Raw genomic sequence first — 22,474 nt, forward strand, 5'->3', positions numbered from 1 at the left:
CCCAAATTGCGTGAAAACGTAATCACATGTCAGTTCTAGTATAATATATTTGTCCAATGAATAAATGGTTCAAATGGCTCTGAGCACTATGGGACTTAACATCTGAGGTGACCAGTCCCCTAGAACTTAGAACTACTTAAACCTAACTAACCTAAGAACATCACACACATCCATGCCCGAGGCAGGATTCGAACCTGCGACCGTAGTAGTCTAGCAGTCCGGACTGAAGCGCCTAGAACCGCACGGCCACCACGGCCGGCTGTCCAATGAATACCCGTTTATCATCTGCATTTCTTCTTGGTGTAGCAATTTTAATGGCTAGTAGGTTATTTAGATTAGCGGCATCCTTCCAGCTATGACTGTGGCGTTATTTAACCACGGCCGTTGGGTGGGCGCGTTGCGTGACGCGGAGAGGCCTTTCTCCTCTCCCGGCAGAGAGCAGCATCCGCTACGCAGGAGCACGCGTGCGTAAAAGAACGCAAGACAAGAGGAGGCGTCCCGCGACAGCCGTGGCTATAAGTAGGGGCCCGCGTCCTGCCGCCGAGCACTCACTGACACACCGCACCACGGCACCTCAGTACTGCGCGACATGGCACAGGTGAGTCACACAGCTCGCGCGTCCTTGACAGTAGGGCAGTGATAACGAATTTCAAGGATCCACCCCCTTGCTAAAACACAATTTTGATTTATTCACCAAACATTTTTCACTACTGATGTAGTCGCAACACCAAAATATAATTAACGTAGAGTAATGAAACTCCAGGAATACATTTCTCTAGGGAACATATTTAAGTGATTAATATTGCATAATACAAGCGCGAGTTGAGCCACTGCAATTGTGAAATGCTGATACATTAATAAAAGATGTAACAGCCAGGATGTTGAATGCAAACGTGCAAGCATTGTGTTGTGGAGTTATCGTATGCCAGTTTGTGGGCTGGAGTTCCGTGCTTGTTGCACTTCTTGCTCAATCCAGGTACCGTTAATGCTGTTTTTGGATGACGCTGGAGTTGTCCGACGACTGGAGACAAATCTGGTGATCGAGCACACAAAGGCAACATGTCGACTCTCCATAGGGTATGTTGCGTTACAACAGCGGCATGTGGGCGAGAATTACTTCGTTTGAAAACGTTCTCTGGAATGCTGCTCATCAATGGCAGCACAACAGGTCGAATCATCAGAGTGACGTACAAATTCGCAGGCAAGGTGCGTGGGATAACCACGAGAGTGCTGGTGCTGTCATAGAAACTCAAACCCCAGATCATAACTCCAGGTGTAGGTCCAGTGTGTCTAAGACGCAGACAGGTTGGGTACTGATCCTCAACTGGCCTCCTTCTAACCAACACACGGCCATCACTGGCACCAAGGAAGAACCAGCTTTCATGAGAGAACACGACAGACCTCCACCCTGGCCTCCAATGAGCTCTCACGTCTCAACTCTGAAGTCGCAAATGGAGATGGTTTGGGGATAGTGGAATACACGCTACAGGGTGTGTGGCTGGGGGCTATCCTTGAAGTAACCTTCGTTGTACCACTGTGGAACCAACTGCCGCTCAAGTTTCTATGTAGATGCAGTACAATGCGCCACAGCTCCACGCCAAACACCATGGTCTCGGTAGTGCTAAGTAGCCATCCGGAGCTCGGTCCTCTTGCGACCGTACCGTGACCACCGCTGCCAGAATCATGTACATTCCTGCCAAGTCTATCTGTAATATCGAACATCCAGTTCCTTGTAGCCCTATTATGCGACCCTCGTTCAAACTCAGTGACGTGTTGATAACGGCGTCTTTGTCGCCTTAAAAGCAATCTTGAGTAACATCAACCCACCATGTGCAATTTCAAAGGTAACTAACGCTGACGACCGTCACAGGATGTATTTACAGCAAACCTGATTTACATCCTCGTTGTGGCAGTACTAGCTCCACTGTTATGCGACTGGCGCGAAATTTTGATAGACATCATCTTTCAGATGAAGAAACACGACTACCAACTTTCGTTTATGTCGGACAACTTCTTCTTGGTATTGCGATTTTTGTTCCTTCAGTGCGTTTGAAGGGCTGATTTTTTTCCTCCAAGGTCCAATCGATAGCGAAATGAAAACCACAGTGTAAATCAAGAATGTTGTATTTGCAACGTTTAGCAGGTCAAGGGAAGTGTCCGATTCCTATAGATTTTGTAATTATTTTTTTGTTCGTCTTCTTGTGTGTTTTGGGATCGTGGTGTGTTTTTTTTACTGTTATGTAGCTTGTTCCCTCCCGAAAAACCCCAATTTCCCGCGTTTGTCCCGTTAGTTTGAGTGTATTTTAGGAGGAATTTGTTATTGTCTTATTTATACGTATTTTCGTGTCTTATTGTCTTATTGTTGCCGTGTGTATGTAGTGACATCATAGGCCCCATATTGGAGATGCTTAGAATAGCCATTCCCGCCATATTGGTGACGTCATTGGTCAAAGAAGACGGGTGGAATCGGACACTTCGGTTGACCACGTTTAGCTACACCTTGCAACTGCTTGTCCACAAAGTCGCCATTGTGACTTAGACATTTGTCATAAGATGGTACCAATTTCCAGTTCACTCGTCATTGAAGGAAGCCGTCTGAGTCTTCAGCCAGTTCTCTAAGCTGGTTTGCAGCTTGATGTAGCAAGCGTTAGTTAGTTAGTAACGTGCTACATTGATCAATCTCACGGTAACCGTTATAATGTGGAACGTGTCAAGTGCATCAGAAATGCACAAATGAATGAAGTTTTTTTTTTTTAAAAAAAGAAAACGTTTAAACTTTTTATTACGTACCCCATTCCCTTAAATGGCACAAAGCGCATGTACTATAACTATACATTCATTTATTCCTGTTCAAGAATTCATCTAGGGTATAGAAGGAGTTGCCAAGGAGATATGATTTCAATTAATTTTTAAAACTGTTACTGCTGTCTGTCAGATTTTTATTTCATATGGTAATTTATCGCAAAGTTTTACAGCAGCATATTTTACCCCTTTCTGTGCCAAAGACAGGTTAAGTAGAGGATAATGTAGGCCTTCCTTCCTTTTGGTATTATAATGATGACTGTCACTGTTGAAACTGGCCCATGTTGTTGAGAACAAATTTCATTATTGAGTAAATGTACTGTGAGGCTGTTTTAAGAATTCCTAACCTTTTAAAGAGATGCCTATAAGATGTGCTACTATGAGCCACACACATTATTCTTTTGAGCAGTGAATACTTTTTACCTAAGTGTTGAGTAACCCCAAAATGTTATTCCGTATGATATCAGAGAGTGAAAGTATGCAACGTATGTTAGCTTGCTAATTTCTATATCTGCAAAATGAGCAATTATTCTGATTGCAAAAGTTGCTGAACCTAGTCGCTTTAGGAGATCCAAAACATGAATTTTCCAATTAAGATTCTCATCTATATGTACACCCAAAAACTTGGTATGCTCTACACTGGCTACTGACTTCTGTTGAAGTGTTACATTTACTGAAGGAACTGTACTCCTTGCAGTAGAAAAGTGGATGTAGTGTGTTTTTTCAAAGTTCAGAGCAAGCCCATTCGCAGAAAACCAATCAATAACTTTTCCGAAGACATTATTTGCATCATTTTCTATTGAAGTTTCTTTTACTGGATTAATAATGATGCTTGTATCATCAGCAAACAGTGTCAGTTTAGTTTCTTTATTCAGATAGGAAGGGATGTCATTCATATATATCAATAGCAGAAGGGGGCCCATGATCGAATCCTGTTTAACGCCTAACGTAATATCAACCCAATCAGATGAAATTTACTGTGGAGTAAGAATATGAATATGAATGGTGGACTCAATGTGGTTCCCAAGTCGTGCAGCGACCGTAAACCATAAAATTACCAAATATGCACCAACCAGTCGCAACGTAATGTTTTATTTATTCACTTTTTCAAATCGATTTCAACTGATTAACAGCCATCATCGGTTCTTTAATCAATAATTGCCCTGAGTAGTAATACTGTCTTAAACAGAGGTCAAACATAAAGTCAATAAAAGTGAATAAATAAAACATGATTTTTGGACTGTGCGGCTGATCGCGGTGGAGGTTCGAGTCCTCCCTCGGGCATGGATGTGTGTGTTTGTCCTTAGGATAATTTAGCACAAGTAGTGTGTAAGGTTAGGGACTGATGACCTTAGCAGTAAAGTCTCATAAGAATTCACACACACTTTTCTTGAAAACATGATTTTCCGACTGGTTGCTGCATAATTGGTAATTTTATGAATATGAATATGTTTACATCTGAATTTTGTTGTTATTTAGGTTACTTATGGTGGCTGGACTTTTCCTTTTGTTACGTTATATGTGACCTGTGGCTGTCAAATGAAATGAGTCACAAGTCTGCATCAATACGAGATTTCATCTGCAACACAGAGATGTCTATACTTCATTTTTCCTCCTAGAATATAACCTCAAAACTTTGTTGTTGCTGTTGTAATCTTCAGTTCGAAGACTGAGTTGATACAGCTCTATCCCGTACAAGCCTCTTCATCTCTCAATAGCTACTCAAGCTCACATCCAGTTTAGCCTGCTTCAGGCCTAGATATCCCTCCACAATTCTCACATCCCATACTTCCCTCCGTTATAAAACTGACCATACCTTGATATCTCAGGATGCGCCCTATAAACCTATCGCTTCTTTTAGTCAAGCTGTGACATAAATTTCTGTTTTCCTCAATTCGATTCAATAGCTCCTAATTAGTTGTTAAATCTACCCATCCAATCTTCAGAAATCTTCTGTAGCACAACATTTCAAAAACTTCTATTGTCTTCATATATAAACTGCTAATCGACCACGGTTTATTTCTGTTCAAGATTACGCTCCAGACAAATACTTTCAGAGAAGACTTCCTAATAATTTAATGTAAATTATGTACTGATGTAAGAAATCTGGCGTATGCTCCATTTTACACTTACCAACGTTCCAGTTAATATATTCCGAACTGTACTTGATTTGTATTTGGCTGCTAAATGAATTGTTATTATTAATCGTCTATATAAAGTTACCTGCGACCGTCTGATGAAAATGATTTGTTTTTGTTATGGAACACTGTCTAGTATGCTATGGTATTTTTAGACAGAGTTGTGGATTTGTAACAGCGTTTACTTACGTTTTCTCGTGCTGAGTGGCGAATTGCGGTTGATTTTTCACTGTGGCTTACTCGCACTCTTCACTGCATATCTACAAATAAGCTATTGGCAGTCATCTGTTTCGCCGTTTTGTTTACGACCGTCGCCTGGGGAGTTTAAATTTTTTCACTTGTCTCTTGAGAGCTAAACGATGCAAGGTCCAAGTGCCGATTGTGAATGTTATAGGCGCCTTTTGACAACTTTCCAGCTAGGAATCTATGCCACTAGATAGAGAAACACGTGTTTTGTCTAACTGGCAAACCAATACCTTGATACAATGATCACTCGCTTCCTTCTTCAAACCGATCATTCTCACGTTCTGAATTGCACGCACCTATGAACCATTAGTTCATTAATATTCTCTGTACGTTTCATACACTTCACGGTGGCAGTCCATTATAGTCAGCTCCGCGCTTTAAAAAATCGAATCCCGCGGCCACCTCGAATCTGTATAAAGGTTTTACAGGAAAATACCTCGTCGTCGTCGTCGTCGTGGTCTTCAGTCCTGAGACTGGTTTGATGCAGCTCTCCATGCTAATCTATACTGTGCAAGCTCCTTCATCTCCCAGTACCTACTGCAACCTACATCCTTCTGAATCTGCTTAGTGTATTCATCTCTTGGTCTCCCTCTACGATTTTTACCCTCCACGCTGCCCTCCAATGCTAAATTTGTGATCCCTTGATGCCTCAGGACATGTCCTACCAACCGATCCCTTCTTCTAGTCTAGTTGTGCCACAAACTTCTCTTCTCCCCAATCCTATTCAATACCTCCTCATAAGTTACGTGATCTACCCACTTAATCTTCAACATTCTACTGTAGCATCACATTTCAAAAGCTTCTATTCTCTTCTTGTCCAAACTATTTATTGTCCATGTTTCATTTCCATACATGGCTACATGGCTCTGAGCACTATGCGACTTAACTTCTGAGGTCATCAGTCGCCTAGAACTTAGAACTAATTAAACCTAACTAACCTAAGGACATCACACACATCCATGCCCGAGGCAGGATTCGAACCTGCGACCGTAACGGTCGCTCGGCTCCAGACTGTAGCGCCTAGAACCGCACGGCCACTCCGGCTGGCCACATGGCTATACTCCATATAAATACTTTCAGAAACGACTTCCTAACACTTAGATCTATACTCGATGTTAACAAATTTCTCTTCTTCAGAAACGCTTTCCTTGCCATTGCCAGTCTACATTTTATATTTTTTCTACTTCGACCATCATCAGTTATTTTGCTTCCCAAATACCAAAACTCCTATACTACTTTAAGTGTCTCATTTTCTAATCTAATTCCCTCAGCATCACCCGACTTAATTCGACTACATTCCATTATCCTCGTTTTGCTTTTGTTGATGTTCATCTTATATCCTCCTTTCAAGACACTGTCCATTCCGTTCAACTGCTCTTCCAAGTCCTTCGCTGTCTCTGACAGAATCACAATGTCATCGGCGAACCTCAAAGTTTTTATTTCTTCTCCATGGATTTTAATACCTACTCCGAACTTTTATTTTGTTTCCTTTACTGCTTGCTCAATATACAGATTGAATAGCATCGGGGAGAGGCTACAACCCTGTCTCACTCTCTTCCCAATCGCTGCTTCCCTTTCATGCCCCTCGACTCTTATAAGTGCCATCTGGTTTCTGTACAAATTGTAAATAGCCTTTCGCTCCCTGTATTTTACCCCTGCCACATTCAGAATTTGAAAGAGAGTGTTCCAGTCAACATTGTCAAAAGCTTTCTCTAAGTCTACAAATGCTAGAAACTTAGGTTTGCCTTTCCTTAATCTTCCTTCTAAGTTAAGTCGTAGGGTCAGTACTGCCTCACGTGTTCCAACATTTCTACGGAATCCAAACTGATCTTCCCTGAGGTCGGCTTCTACCACTTTTTCCATTCGTCTGTAAAGAATTCGCGTTAGTATTTTGCAGCTGTGACTTATTAAATTGGTAGTTCTGTAATTTTCACATCTGTCAACACCTGCTTTCTTTGGGATTGGAATTGAGACGTTTGTATTCCTTTTTGCCTGCTTCATTTACTGCATTTTTATATTTTCTCCTTTCATCAATTAAATTCAATATTTCTTCTGTTACCCAAGGATTTCTACTAGCCCTCGTATTTTTACCTACTTGATCCTCTGCTGCCTTCACAGTTTCATCTCTCAAAGCTACCCATTCTTCTTCCACTGTATTTCTTTCCCCTATTCCTCTCAATCGTTCCCTAACGCTCTCCCTGAATCTCTCTACAACCTCTGATTCTGTCAGTTTATCCAGGTCCCATCTCCTTAAATTCCCACCTTTTTGCAGTTTCTTCAGTTTTAATCTACAGGTCATAACCAATAGGTGTGGTCAGAGTCCACATCTGCCCCTGGAAATGTGTTATAATTTAAAACCTGGTTCCTAAATCTCTGTCTTACCATTATATAATCTATCTGATACCTTTTAGTATCTCCAGGATTCTTCCAGGTATACAATCTTCTTTTATGATTCTTGAACCAAGTGTTAGCTATGATTAAGTTATGCTCTGTGCAAAATTCTACCAGACGGCTTCCTCTTTCATTTCTTAGCCCCAATCCATATTCACCTACTATTTTTCCTTCTCTCCCTTTTCCTACTGTCGAATCCCAGTCACCCATGACTATTAAATTTTCGTCTCCCTTCACTACCTGAATAATTTCTTTTATCTCATCATACATTTCTTCAATTTCTTCGTCGTCTGCAGAGCTAGTTGGCATATAAACTTTTACTACTGTAGTAGACGTGGGCTTCGTGTCTATCCTGATCACAATAATGCGTTCACTATGCTGTTTGTAGTAGCTTACGTGCACTCTTATTTTCCTATTCATTATTAAAGCTACTCCTGCATTACTCCTATTTGATTTTGTATTTATGATCCTGTATTCGCCTGACCAAAAGTCTTGTTCCTCCTTGCCACCGAACTTCACTAATTCCCACTATATCTAACTTTAACCTATCCATTTCCCTTTTTAAATTTTCTAACCTACCTGCCCGGTTTAGGGATCTGACATTCCACGCTCCGATCCGTAGAATGCCAGTTTTCTTTCTCCTGATAACGACGTCCTCCTGAGTAGTCCCCGCCCAGAGATCCGAATGGGGTACTATTTTAACTCCGGAATATTTTACCCAAGAGGACGCCATCATCATTTAACCATACAGTAAAGCTGCATGCCCTAGGGAAAAATTACGGCTGTAGTTTCCCCTTGCTTTCAGCCGTTCGCAGTACCACAACAGCAAGGCCGTTTTGGTTAGTGTTACAAGGCCAGATCAGTCAATCATCCAGACTGTTGCCCCTGCAACTACTGAAAAGGCTGCTGCCCCTCTTCAGGAACCACACGTTTGTCTGGCCTCTCAACAGATACCCCCCCGTTGTGGTTGCACCTACGGTACGGCTATCTGTATAGTTGAGGCACGCAAGCCTCCCCACCAACGGCAAGGTCCATGGTTCATGGGCGGGGGGGGGGGGGGGAATACCTGCAACGCTTAATATATTGTGCGGGACGGCATATTAACCCCTTTTCAGGAAGGAACCTCTGACAGGACATGCCTTCTTTGAGCCCTGCGGGGCGTCAAATTTGAGAACGATTCTGTCAAATTTTCTTTTACTTTTTTTTCGTACCATAGTTAGTTATGCAGTCCAGTAGCCATCAGTATAAGGCGGACGCGCTGAGAGTATCTAATAGCCATCTTGCACCTGTTTGCATGTTTCCGTAGACCACTGTTCTCATTATAATTTGGTAGATGTATTCTGTACCAGTGCAGACATCAACACGATATGCACTATGACAACATCAACACGACATGCAGCATTACATACGAACTGAAATAGCTGATATGCTGCATCTGTACGGAAAAGTTGATGTAAACGATAGAGATGCTTCACCGATGTCTACAGACTGGATGCACCATTCAACTTTTTAAGAATTTTAACAAACTGATTATCGCTACAAAAGATGTCTTCTGAGTACATTTTCCCCGTTTCCTCCAATTACTTTCGAACAAACAGATAATTCGTTAAAAGGCTTTTTGCTGTATACAACGAGATGCATGTAAAAATATTTAACTGACAGGCCGGTATTCATGTATATAAATCATCACCAGTGGCATCTGATACAACGGACAAAAACGTAAATACAATATACATACCCATGTCTATACCATAAGAACATCTTGTGTATACGTAAAGTAGAAATGTAAATAAGTCTGATTCTAACCATCTCTATGAGATCACCTCTGTGGTACACAGCTTGTTGTGCGTACATGTTACAACTGTCAAACGCTAAACCGCCACACTTCTTGATCTCGCTGGACACTACGGTCACGACAATCTGTGTGCCACAGAAAATGGACCCCTTCATAATCACACAGACATGGCTGTAATTAGATTTTTAATGTCTTTGGGGATCTATGAGCTCTATTTACACATATAAAGATTTCAAACTTGATACAAACCTCACTTGATGCAGACGTACATAACAAGGAAGTCATTTATTTGTTTGTCCTCTATATCAGGTGCCATCGATGGTGGTCTGTATGCCCAAATACCAGTCTGACAATTAAATATTTTTCATGCAGGTCATCGTGTACAGCAATACGTCTTTTAACAAATACTTAGAAGCTGCGGACCACCAAGCACACAAGATTTTCAAACAGGTGATTCTCCACATCGCAGTGAGACTACTAGAGGACCGAACATTATGCAGGATATGGGTCTGCCCTGCCACAACGGATATATACCAACTGAAGTGAATCACTGACAAGTAGGTAGAGCTAATGGGAATTAAATCAACGCATACGCAAAAGATATGAAATGATGACAATCAAATAATGATAATAAAACCTTACTGCCATTGTCATGCAAATTTCGTAATAAGCGGAAGCAATGATAATGAATGTTGAATACGGCCTGGAGGTGTGCGTTTAGGTGACTGATCGCGAAACGAGGGTTCAAATCCTGATCATTACTCACAACAAATTCATTTCCAGCATCTGCTTCCAACCGGACTAGCGGCTCATCAGACTTCACTTGATTATTGTCATGCTCACAATCGTCAGATTGTGAGCGCGCTTGCATAGTGCAAACTGCCTGATTGCCAAAGAATGTTCATACTAGACCTAGGTCCCCGATAGAAACTTGTTTTTCGAGCCCACTATCCGTTGCATCAATTAGTGCGAAACCTTTTAAATCTGCTTGTATACGCTCGCGACATACCTGAACGAAGTCTGGGATGAGCCGACAATTCATTCAGTTGCAACTTCTGTGCGATCACTTACGGACTGCTGCATAGATAATTTCATTGGGATTTTCGGAAGTCTGGCGTTCTCCAAGCTCCCATAATTCTTGAACTTAGCTGTGAATGATAATAAAGACTGATACGCCGGTGTGCTTGTGTTTTTTGCAGAGTAAGCCGTTAGCTTCGGTGACACTGGCGGCCATTGTGCTGGCTCTTCTTACTCAGGGAAGCAGCGCAGGGCCCAAGAAGTACGACTCCCACAGGTAAGTCTGCAAATCAAGCAAGCTGGTTCTCACATGAAATCACTTTTAATCGCAGATTAATAGCATACCCGTGGGAAACATTCATCCAAACCCTATACGAGGGAGAAGAACTGTTACACTGCATAGCAGAATTACATAAAGAGGTGGATGTGGAATTTACAGGATCAAACGTTAGAATTTAACATCCCTTCGACAGTGAGGTCATTAGACATTTAGAAAGGATGAGGAAGGAAATCGGCCGTGCCCTTTTCAAAAGAGCCATCCCGACATTTGCCTGGAGTGATTTAGGGAAATCACGGAACACTTAATTCTGCATGCCCGGGCAGGGATTTGAAACGTCGTCCTCCCGAATGCGAGTCCAGCGTGCTAACTACCGCACCAGCTTGGTCGTTTGGAATGTGTATATGATCTACAGCGGTCTCTAAAATGTGACACGACACTGAAATACGTAAGCTCAAACGAAGAGTATCGATAAAACACTTCCGAAATTACTAAATCTAACAGATATTTTAGGTTAACAGGCACTAGGAAATTAAGGCCTGGAATTCAAATTGTGGGGAGAACGTCACGCTGTTGATACAAGCATAGGCGGATAATGGCGAGAACTGAGGTGCGGTTGGTTAATATGGCATTGATGTAACTACAAAGCACATTTGGGAATTCACATTGGAAAAATAAGTCAAGCCTTCGATAATAAAAGTGTTGAAGTGCAAAGGTAGAGGAGTACGACAAGTATCTAAAATAATTTAAGTGAGAAGTCTGAAACGTCCGCTTAGAAAAACTATTGAATTACTGTGCTCGTAAACCCCTTACGTTATTTGATTTTCAAACAGCTGAGCAGAACTGAATGTACTCAGGCATTTCGCTCTTTACTTATTCTGATCAACACTAAACTGAGACACAATCTTTTTAGCGCAACGCAATCTGACTTTCAAAAATCCCTACAAAAGAATGGCACTGACTAACAATAACCTATACCTTCCATGAATCACTTGCCTCACAAAAATCTTCGTTACTCGAACTACTGCAATACAGCGAGCGCCACTACTGCCAGCTAAATAAGAGATTCTAACTACTGAATGCACTAACTACTGATAGGCATAGTTAGCAAATGAAAGATTTTGATAAAGAACAAACAATGTGTTTACCTTAATAGTGTTCAAAAGTCGTAATACATATATATCAGTTCATGACATCCAGTCTTACAAATTTACTGCCTCTGATGGACACACGTCCAGATCATCTGCTCTCAAAACTCCGCCATCTCTCTCCTCACATCCACCACTGCTGGCGGCTCACCTCCAACTGCGCAACGCTACGCGCTGTTAACATCCAGCTGCCCAACACTACAATAGCAAATTCCAACAATGCAAAACAGCCACAGACTGCACACAGCACAGTCAGTGATTTTCATACAGAGCGCTACGTGGTGTTACCAATATAAAAACCTAAACAGCCTACTTACATAGCCCATATGCTCACAACAAAAAATTTTAAAAATTGTTTTGGGCTGTGGCCAATAATGATTTGATAAAATTTTTCATGATTACAATAACAAAGATATCAAATCCACACACATACAATGTTGGTCAAAAGCTAAAATTTTCTCACAGTCCATAAAGAAAGTCCTGATCATTCATCACAGTAAAACTGCAGTGTTTTTTTTTTTTCTCGAAGTCTGAGGAGTAAAAGAAAATGCACACGGAAGTAGTGGATTTCCATGCAGTCTTGAAGAAGTAGTGTTGTCCTTCCAATGGAAAGACAGTGCTGACTCTTGACATACAGACAGGTAATGGGCCACGACAGAGCAAACCCACCGCAGAGTCAGTCGAAGTTTTGAAGAATATTGGTAGGTAGGTCGTCACAGAGCAGACCAACTGTAGTCCTGGTAGAGATTATGGTATTGGTGGGCCACCAGAGGTGCAGACCCACTGCAGTCCTTGTAGAAATATTGGTATTGGTGGATCATCAAAGGTGCAGACCCACTTCAGTCCTTGCAGAGATGGCCAGCAGCCATCTGTTGCGACTGTGCAGGTGCAGAATCACCATCGAAGAGTCTTGCGGATAATATAGCAAGTCCATGAACCACCACTTGTGCACTCACAAAAATCTTCGTTGCTCGAACTACTGCAATACATCGAGCGCCACTACTGCCAGCTAAATAAGAGATTCTAACTACTGAATGCACTAACTACTGATAGGCATAGTTAGCAAATGAAAGATTTTGATAAAGAACAAACAGTGTATTTACCTTAATAGTGTTCAAAAGTCGTAATATATATATATATATCAGTTCATGACATCCAGTCTTACAAATTTACTGCCTCTGATGGACACACGTCCAGATCATCTGCTCTCAAAACTCCGCCATCTCTCTCCCCACATCCACCACTGCTGGCGGCTCACCTCCAACTGCGCAACGCTACGCGCTGTTAACAGCCAACTGCCCAACACTACAATAGCAAATTCCAACAATGCAAACCAGCCACAGACTGCACACAGCACAGCCAGTGATCTTCATACAGAGCGCTAGGTGGCGTTACCAATATAAAAACCTAAACAGCCTACTTACAAGTCATGTCGGTAAGGAGAACTTCAAATGGTTCAAATGGCTCTGAGCACTATGGGACTTAACAGCTATGGTCATCAGTCCCCTAGAATTTAGAACTACTTAAACCTAACTAACCTAAGGACAGCACACAACCAACACCCAGCCATCACGAGGCAGAGAAAATCCCTGACCCCACCGGGAATCGAACCCAGGAACCCGGGCGTGGGAAGCGAGAACGCTACCGCACGACCACGAGATGCGGGCAAGGAGAACTAGCAGCACGTCTAAATGCACCAACGACCACCTACCAGTTGTCAACCACGCTGGTGAAGGAATGGAACGGCCTGCCACAATAACTCCTTACCAACCTCGTGACCTGCTTGGCAACAAGTTGCAGAGCATTCACTGAGATGACAAAAGCCATGAGATGCCTCGATACCTCCTAATATCGTGCCGGATCTCCTTTTGGCCGGTGTAGTAGAGCTACTGGACATGGCTTTAACTCAACAACTCGTTGGAAGTCCGCTATTGAAATATTAAGCCGTGCTGCCCCGATAGCTGTCCATAATTGCGAAACTGTTGCCTGTCCAGGATGTTGTGCACGAACTGACCTCTCGATTGTGTCCCACAAATGTTCCATGGAATTCACGTTGGGCGATCTGAATGGCCAAATTCATTCGATCCAATTTCTCAGAAAGATACTCAAACCAATCGCGAACAATTTTGACCCGGTGACATGACGACGTTGTTTGGGAAAATACAATCAATTGATGGCTGCAAATGGTCTCCAGGTAACCGAACATAACCATTTCCAGTCAGTGATTGCTTCAGTTGGACCAGAGGACTCAGTCCATTTCATGTGAACACAGTCCACACCATTATGGAGCAACCATCAGCTTGCGCAGTGCCTTGTTGGCAGCCTGAGCCCCTGGCTTCTTGGCGTCTGCGCCACACTCGAACCCTACCATCAGCTCATACCAACCGAAATCGGGACTCATCTGACCTGGCCACGGTTTTCCAGTCGTCTAGGGTCCGATTATTATGGTTACGAGCCGCAAGCAATGTCGTGCTGTTAGCGAAGGCACTCGCGTCGGTCGTCTGACCTCACGGATACGTTCGTCGTGCGTCACACGTTGATTTCTGCGGTTATTTCACACAGTGTTACTTGTCTGTTAGTACTGACAACTCTGCGGAAACGCCGCTGCTCTCGGTCGTTAAGCGAAGGCCGTCGGCCACTGTGTTGTCCTTGGTGAGAGGTAATGCCTGAAGTCTGGTATTCGAGGCACACTTCTGACACTGTGGATTTCGGAGTATTGCATTCCATAATGGTTTCCGAAATGGAATGCCGCATGGGTCTAGCTCCAACTGCTATTCCGCTTTCAAAGTCTGTTAATTCCTGTCTTGCGGAAACTTTTTCACATGAATCTCCTGAGCACAAATGACAGCTCCACCAGTGCACTGCCATTTTATATCTTGTGTAAGCGACACTAATTCATCGGAGGTGAGGGTATCATCTGGAGTGTCCCAGGGAAGTGTGGTAGGTCCGCTGTTGTTTTCTATTTACATAAATGATCTTTTGGATAGGGTGGATAGCAATGTGCGGCTGTTTGCTGATGATGCTGTGGTGTACGGGAAGGTGTCGTCGTTGAGTGACTGTAGGAGGATACAAGATGACTTGGACAGGGTTTGTGACTGGTGTAAAGAATGGCAACTAACTCTAAATATAGATAAATGTTAATTAATGCAGATGAATAGGAAAAAGAATCCCGTAATGTTTGAATACTCCCTTAGTAGTGTAGCGTTTGACACAGTCATGTCGACTAAATATTTGGGCGTAACATTGCAGAGCGATATGAAGTGGGACAAGCCTGTAATGGCAGTTGTGGGGAAGGCGGATAGTCGTCTTCGGTTCATTGGTAGAAATTTGGGAAGATGTGGTTCACCTGTAAAGGAAACCGCTTATAAAACACTAATACGATCTATTCTTGAGTACTGCTCGAGCGTTTGGGATCCCCATCAGGTAGGATTGAGGGAGGACATAGAAGCAATTCAGAGGCGGGCTGCTAGATTTGTTACTGGTAGGTTTGATCATCATGCGAGTGTTACGGAAATGCTTCAGGAACTCGGGTGGGAGTCTCTGGAGGAAAGGAGGCGTTCTTTTCGTGAATCGCTACTGAGGAAATTTAGAGAACCAGCATTTGAGGCTGACTGCAGTACAATTTTACTGCCGCCAACTTATATTTCGCGGAAAGACCACAAAGATAAGATAAGGGAGATTAGGGCTCGTACAGAGGCATATAGGCAGTCATTTTTCCCTCGATCTGTTTTGGAGTGGAACAGGGAGAGAAGATGCTAGTTGTGGTACGAGGTACCCTCCGCCACGCACCCTACGGTGGATTGCGGAGTATGTATGTGGATGTAGATGTAGATGTAGATCTGTGTATGTGAATGTCGCTGTCCCACGGTTTCTGTCTCCTCAGTGTACATTGCCGTCCGTGGGAACCACACACCGTACTAAAAACCACGTCCCGCCATATGTCATGTGCAGGGGACCATCATAACTCGTGGTGACTCCAGTGTAATTGTTGTTTTTGAATAGAAGTGTAATTTCTGTTCGTCTCATGGCGTATTTCTTTCATTTATCTTCTGTACCAGATCTTTCTATGTATAGCTGAAGTTTCGTCGAGCTACGTTACTTGGCAGTGACACCTCATGCGAAAGTTAGTTTCGCCGTAGAGTTTTGCACACCAGTGTACATCGCGACTGAATGTTTTACAGTGTGACTGGACTGTAGCCGCGCGGGGTAGCCGCACGGTTCGCGCGGATCTCCCCGTCGGAGGTTCGAGTCCTCAATCGGGCATGGGTGTGTGCGTTGTCCTTAGCATAAGTTAGTTTAAGATAGATTGAGTAGTGTGTAAGCCTAGTGTGACGTCCCTTTTCTCCTTCTTCACTCGCCGGTAGGAGACGCGACTCGTAACAGTGTTCGTCCCCGTCGGTGTGACGTGGAACAGCACCTGCAACTCTCGTAAGAACACAACTCCTCGCGTGGTTTAGAAATATTCTGCTATCTTTAAGCAACAGTCTTCTCAGTTTGTGCGAACTGGTAAACTGTTGTTGTTGTGGTCTTCAGTCCTGAGACTGGTTTGATGCAGCTCTCCATGCTACTCTATCCTGTGCAAGCTTCTTCATCTCCCATTACCTACTGCAACCTACATCCTTCTGAATCTGCTTAGTGTATTCATCTCTTGGTCTCCCTCTACGATTTTTACCCTCCACGCTGCCCTCCAATACTAAATTGGTGATCCCTTGATGCCTCAGAACGTGTCCTACCAAGCGATCCCTTCTTCTGGTCAAGTTGTGCCACAAACTTCTCTTCTCCCCAATCCTATTCAATACATCCTCATTAGTTATGTGATCTAGCCATCTAATCTTCAGCATTCTTCTGTAGAACCACATTTCGAAAGCTTCTATTCTCTTCTTGTCTAAACTATTTATCGTCCATGTTTCACTCCCATACATGGCTATACTCCATACAAATACTTTCAGAAACGACTTCTTGACACTTAAATCAATACTCGATGTTAACAAATTTCTCTTCTTCAGAAACGCTTTCCTTGCCATTGCCAGTCTACATTTTATATCCTTTCTACTTCGACCATCATCAGTTATTTTGTTCCCCAAATAGCAAAACTCCTTTACTACTTTAAGTGTCTCATTTCCTAATCTAATTCCCTCAGCATCACCCGACTTAATTCGACTACATTCCATTATCCTCGTTTTGTTTTTGTGGATGTTCATCTTATATCCTCCTTTCAAGACACTGTTCATTCCGTTCAACTGCTCTTCCAAGTCCTTTGCTGTCTCTGACAGAATTACAATGTCATCGTCGAACCTCAAAGTTTTTATTTCTTCTCCATGGATTTTAATACCTACTCCGAATTTTTCTGTTGTTTCCTTTACTGCTTGCTCAATATACAGATTGAATAACATCGGGGAGAGGCTACAACCCTGTCTTACTCCCTTCCCAACCACTGCTTCCCTTTCATGTCCCTCGACTCTTATAACTGCCATCTGGTTTCTGTACAAATTGTAAATAGCCTTTCGCTCCCTGTATTTTACCCCTGCCACCTTTAGAATTTGAAAGAGAGTATTCCAGTCAACATTGTCAAAAGCTTTCTCTACGTCTACAAATGCTAGAAACGTAGGTTTGCCTTTCCTTAATCTTTCTTCTAAGATAAGTCGTAAGGTCAGTATTGCCTCACGTGTTCCAGTGTTTCTACGGAATCCAAAGTGATCTTCCCCGAGGTTTATTTTTTATTTTTAGGCCCGGTTACTTCCGTGATGAAATAAAGTCTTGAGTCTTGATTTCATCATTACGGTCGTTTTTCACATCATACATAGCGAGGATAAAAATTTGCTGTCTACTATTCCGTTGCTATGCCGTTGCTACGTCCAGTTATTAACAACGGTCCGACGTAACTCCAGAGATAACTTATGTTAGCGTAAATTTTCTTTTTTTTTATACGCCGTAATACTGCTTTAAACTAATCACTCTTCGCTGTCCATTATTCATGTATTCACTTAGTCACTTAAAACGCTTAAAGAATTAGGCGACACATATGATTTACCTTTTGACTCAGATTTTATTGTTCTTTCTGTAATTAATTGTTTGTCCCTACAACACACGCACACCGACATGCCATTCAAGATTAATTTCAGTTCAGTAATCGTGACGCTGACGACAATTTTTGACTAATCGGCGTACTTGTCTTTCTTCGTGTCTTCCTTTTATTGTGTCCTACTGAAGACTACGAATTGTTTTTCTGTCCTTGAGCCATTGCTCTCAAAGTTTGTGACTGTTCGTCAGTACGAAGGCTACGTCCGATAAACCAATATCACTCAATTGAAGTCTAACACTCGTCTTACTATACCGTCGCGTTGAAGACGGTAAAGATTAACTTTCATCAGTCGAATGACTGAGCAATACTTCAGTCTCTACCTCACGAATTATCAAACTTCCAAAACTGAAACAATCTAATAGCGTTTGCGTCCAGACAACTATCGCAAAAGTACTCTAGAACGACTCAAGAGCAACTAACTAAGTAACATTTCCATATACGAGTTGCACTGTAGTCGCACTGAATTTCCTTTTCGATGCGGCTGCAACTCAGTTCCGTGGTAAATGTTATCTCTGACTGAATTACTTCCTTGGATTTAACCTCCGTTCATATGATTTTGAATTTATTCTATAGATGTTTAATAAAGAATCTATGCTAATCCTTTCCTTTTATCTCCCCTTTTGTATTCTATTCTCAATATTTATTTCCAGAATGAGATTTTCACTCTGCATCGGAGTGTGCGCTGATATGAAACTTCCTGGCAGATTAAAACTGTGTGCCGGACCGAGACTCGAACTCGGGACCTTCGCCTTTCGCGGGCAAGTGCTCTACCAACTGAGCTACCCAAGCACGACTCACGCCCCCTCCTCACAGCTTTACTTCTGCCAGTACCTCGTCTAAATGGTTCAAATGGCTCTGAGCACTATTGGACTTAACTTCTGTGGTCATCAGTCCCCTAGAACTTAGAACTACTTAAACCTAACTAACCGAAGGACATCACACATATCCATGCCCGAGGCAGGATTCGAACCTGCTACCGTAACAGTCTCGCGGTTCCGGACTGAGCGCCTGAACTGCTAGACCACCGCGGCCGGCAGTACCTCGTCTCCTACCTTCCAAACTTTACAGAAGCTCTCCTGCGAAACTTGCAGAACTAGCACTACATCTACATCTACATCTACATTTATACTCCGCAAGCCACCCAACGGTGTGTGGCGGAGGGCACTTTACGTGCCACTGTCATTACCTCCCTTTTCTGTTCCAGTCGCGTATGGTTCGCGGGAAGAACGACTGTCTGAAAGCCTCCGTGCGCGCTCCAATCTCTCTAATTTTACATTCGTGATCTCCTCGGGAGGTATAAGTAAGGGGAAGCAATATATTCGATACCTCGTCCAGAAACGCACCCTCTCGAAACCTGGCGAGCAAGCTACACCGCGATGCAGAGCACCTCTCTTGCAGAGTCTGCCACTTGAGTTTGCTAAACATCTCCGTAACGCTATCACGGTTAGCAAATAACCCTGTGACGAAACGCGCCGCTCTTCTTTGGATCTTCTCTATCTCCTCCATCAACCCGATCTGGTACGGATCCCACACTGATGAGCAATACTCAAGTATAGGTCGAACGAGTGTTTTGTAAGCCACCTCCTTTGTTGATGGACTACATTTTCTAAGGACTCTCCCAATGAATCTCAACGTGCCACCAGCCTTACTAACAATTAATTTTATATGATCATTCCACTTCAAATCTTTCCATACGCATACTCCCAGATATTTTACAGAAGTAACTGCTACCAGTGTTTGATCCGCTATCATAAAATCATACAATAAAGGATCCTTCTTTCTATGTATTCGCAATACATTACATTTGTCTATGTTAAGGGTCAGCTGCCACTCCCTGCACCAAGTGCCTATCCGCTGCAGATCTTATTGCATTTCGCTACAATTTTTTAATGCTGCAACTTCTCTGTATACTACAGCATCATCCGCGAAAAGCCGCATGGAACTTCCGACACTATCTACTAGGTCATTTATATATATTGTGAAAAGAAATGGTCCCATACCACTCCCCTGTGGCACGCCAGAGGTTACTTTAACGTCTGTAGACGTCTGCAGACGTCTGAAAGAAAGGATATTGCGGAGACATGGCTTAGCCACAGCCTGGGAGATGTTTCCAGAATGAGATTTTCACTCTGCAGCGGAGTGTGCGCTGATATGAAACTTCCTGGCAGATTAAAACTGTGTGCCGGGCCGGGCCGAGACTCGAACTCGGGACCTTTGCCTTTCATGGGCAAGTGCTTGCGTAGCTCAGTTGGTAGAGCACTTGCCCGTGAAAGGCAAAGGTCCCGAGTTAGAGTCTCGGCCCGGCTCACAGTTTTAATCCGCCAGGAAGTTTCAATATAGATGTTAATTGACATATTACCAGTGCAGATTTTATCGTCCATAGTTACCATCACTGTCAAGATGACTCAGTTCCCTGCTTTACGTTTCCACAAAGTTTTTTTAATTGGGGTTTTCTGTCCTTGGGGCGTTACACAAGGGATCGATTAGCTCAGCAGTTCGGTCACATAATTTTGACTTACTACATTTGAACCCGTCCCCAATTTTTTCCAAGCGCCGTGCCTTATCTAGTTGTTTGTACACAGCACGAAGCAGCCGGTGGAGCAGGTGGACCAGCAGGCGATGGAGAGCCAGGGCGTGGCCTCGATGTCAGCACAGGACCCAGAAGCTCGCTTCGGGTTCGCCACCACCGGGCTGGGAGCGGTGAGTACACCAACCAAACTATGCCCGCTGCTGCTACACAGTCTGCAAATTACGTTCTTCACAATGCGTTGTATCGTGCATGCAATGGTCGGGACTTTATACAGTAGGCAACTCCATCTCTGCCATATGGACAAGGGCGACCGAAACTGCTTGCCGCTGGTGCACATGGAAAAGCGTGTGCGATTGCACCGACAGTCTGCCGTCCTTACAAGCCTGTAATATTAATTTTTCCCAATGACAGTCACACATCTGCTACGGGTAACTAGAATGAATGCTGAAATTGCTCTACCCGGTGTATGACAATCAACAGCGAAAGCTGACACTGATGACTGCTGCTCACGTCCGCAGATTTAATCACATAATTGCCATGCACGTGTGCCCTGGATCGTGCCAAACGAGCAACAAAATACTGGCAACTGGACAATCCTCGAGATTTCCTAATAAATTTCGGCTCACTCATCAGCAGGTGAATGAGTCGAAAAATACGGCGTTAGTAAAGTGAAATGCCAACTGTTGCATAAGATCTTGTAATGTATAGTATTGTATGTTAACCGGGGACCTAGAAACGACGGAGAGGCTCCGTCCCCGCAGCAGCAGAAGTGGTCCACAACCCCACGACGACCACCGCGGTCCACTTCACCCCTCCTCCGCCCCACACCGAACCACACTTTCAGGGTTATTGTGCGGTGGACCCCCCAGGGAACGTCTCACACAAGACGCGTGTAACCCCTATGTTTGCGTGGTAGAGTAATGGTGGTGTACTCGTACGTGGAGAACTTGTTTGCGCAGCAATTGCCGACATAGTGTAGCTCAGGCGGAATAAGGGGAACCAGCCCGCATTCGCCTAGGCAGATGGAAAACCAGCTAAAAACCATACACAGACTGGGCGGCTCACCGGACCTCTACACAAGTCCGCCGGGCAGATTCGTGCCGGGGACCAGGCGCTCCTTCCCAAACTGGAAAGCCGTGCGTTAGACCGCACGGCTAACCGGGCGGGCTGCATAAGATCTTAGTTGACAACAAAACTGATTTAGTTGAAATCCAGGAAAACAACGAAGCTAACGAAGCTCAACTCAGTCCAAGAGGACTATTACCCGGACATTACTTATGCCTGCTACCTATGACAACGTTTAAGGTGTGCGAATACACATATAATTCTGTATTTTGATACAGAAAACTCACACCTTACTCTTGTAGTTGTCACAGGAGTAGGCGATATGACTGTACTTGATATTTATGAACCTCAGTTGGCCTTCTAAAGTTCTTAGAACTCGGGATCAGCCTACAACATCTCTGAGGGACTTAAACAGCCATCATGAATTGTGGAAATGCAGGGACAGTAAAGAAAAGGGAAAAAGCTTCCGTGGACTGGCCCGAAGAGCATCATATTCATCTTATCTGCAATGCTAAGAATCAGGGAACTTTCAGTTGAGGTGCCTGGGAAATGGATCATACTTCTAATCTCTGCTTTGTCACATTCAACAGGAAAAACCAACCACTTCTAATATCAAGAAAAGTCTTTCACGATTTCCCACACAGGGCTCAATTTTTCTTGAAATTAGGATTATAGACCTTTAACAGCAGCATTTCCTAGGCCAAGATGGAATTTTCAAGAGGCCGATTGGGACACTTTCTCAGAAAGTCTGGATAAATGTGTAGGATGGATCCCACCAGTAAGTTCAAGCTACAAGTGGTTCTTTGAAGCTCAAATTAGCACAGAAAAGAAGTGTACGCCAAGAGTTATATATTCTTGGCTGGAAAGAAGAGTGTGGAAATCTATACAATGAAACAGCAGATAAGCTGCGGAGTGACACCACGTATAACTACACGTATAACATGGACTGAGACCGTTGAATCCGTTGACATCCGCAAATCGAG

The 22,474-nt window shown here is 43.4% G+C and overlaps 1 protein-coding gene across 1 annotated transcript in view; it reads left to right on the forward strand.

The window, feature by feature from the left end:
- Positions 1-563: 563 nt before the first annotated feature.
- The window catches only part of LOC126156603 (uncharacterized), a 67,296-nt gene continuing 45,385 nt past the window's right edge, over positions 564-22,474 (forward strand). The window contains exons 1-3 of the mRNA XM_049916324.1: positions 564-598; positions 10,572-10,666; positions 20,479-20,596. Of these exons, the coding sequence (XP_049772281.1) occupies positions 590-598; positions 10,572-10,666; positions 20,479-20,596 (222 nt within the window). The 5' untranslated portion in view covers positions 564-589. The remainder of the gene's footprint in view (positions 599-10,571; positions 10,667-20,478; positions 20,597-22,474) is intronic.

Source organism: Schistocerca cancellata, chromosome 1 (assembly GCF_023864275.1).
Source record: "Schistocerca cancellata isolate TAMUIC-IGC-003103 chromosome 1, iqSchCanc2.1, whole genome shotgun sequence".
In the NCBI taxonomy this organism is placed as follows: domain Eukaryota; kingdom Metazoa; phylum Arthropoda; class Insecta; order Orthoptera; family Acrididae; genus Schistocerca; species Schistocerca cancellata.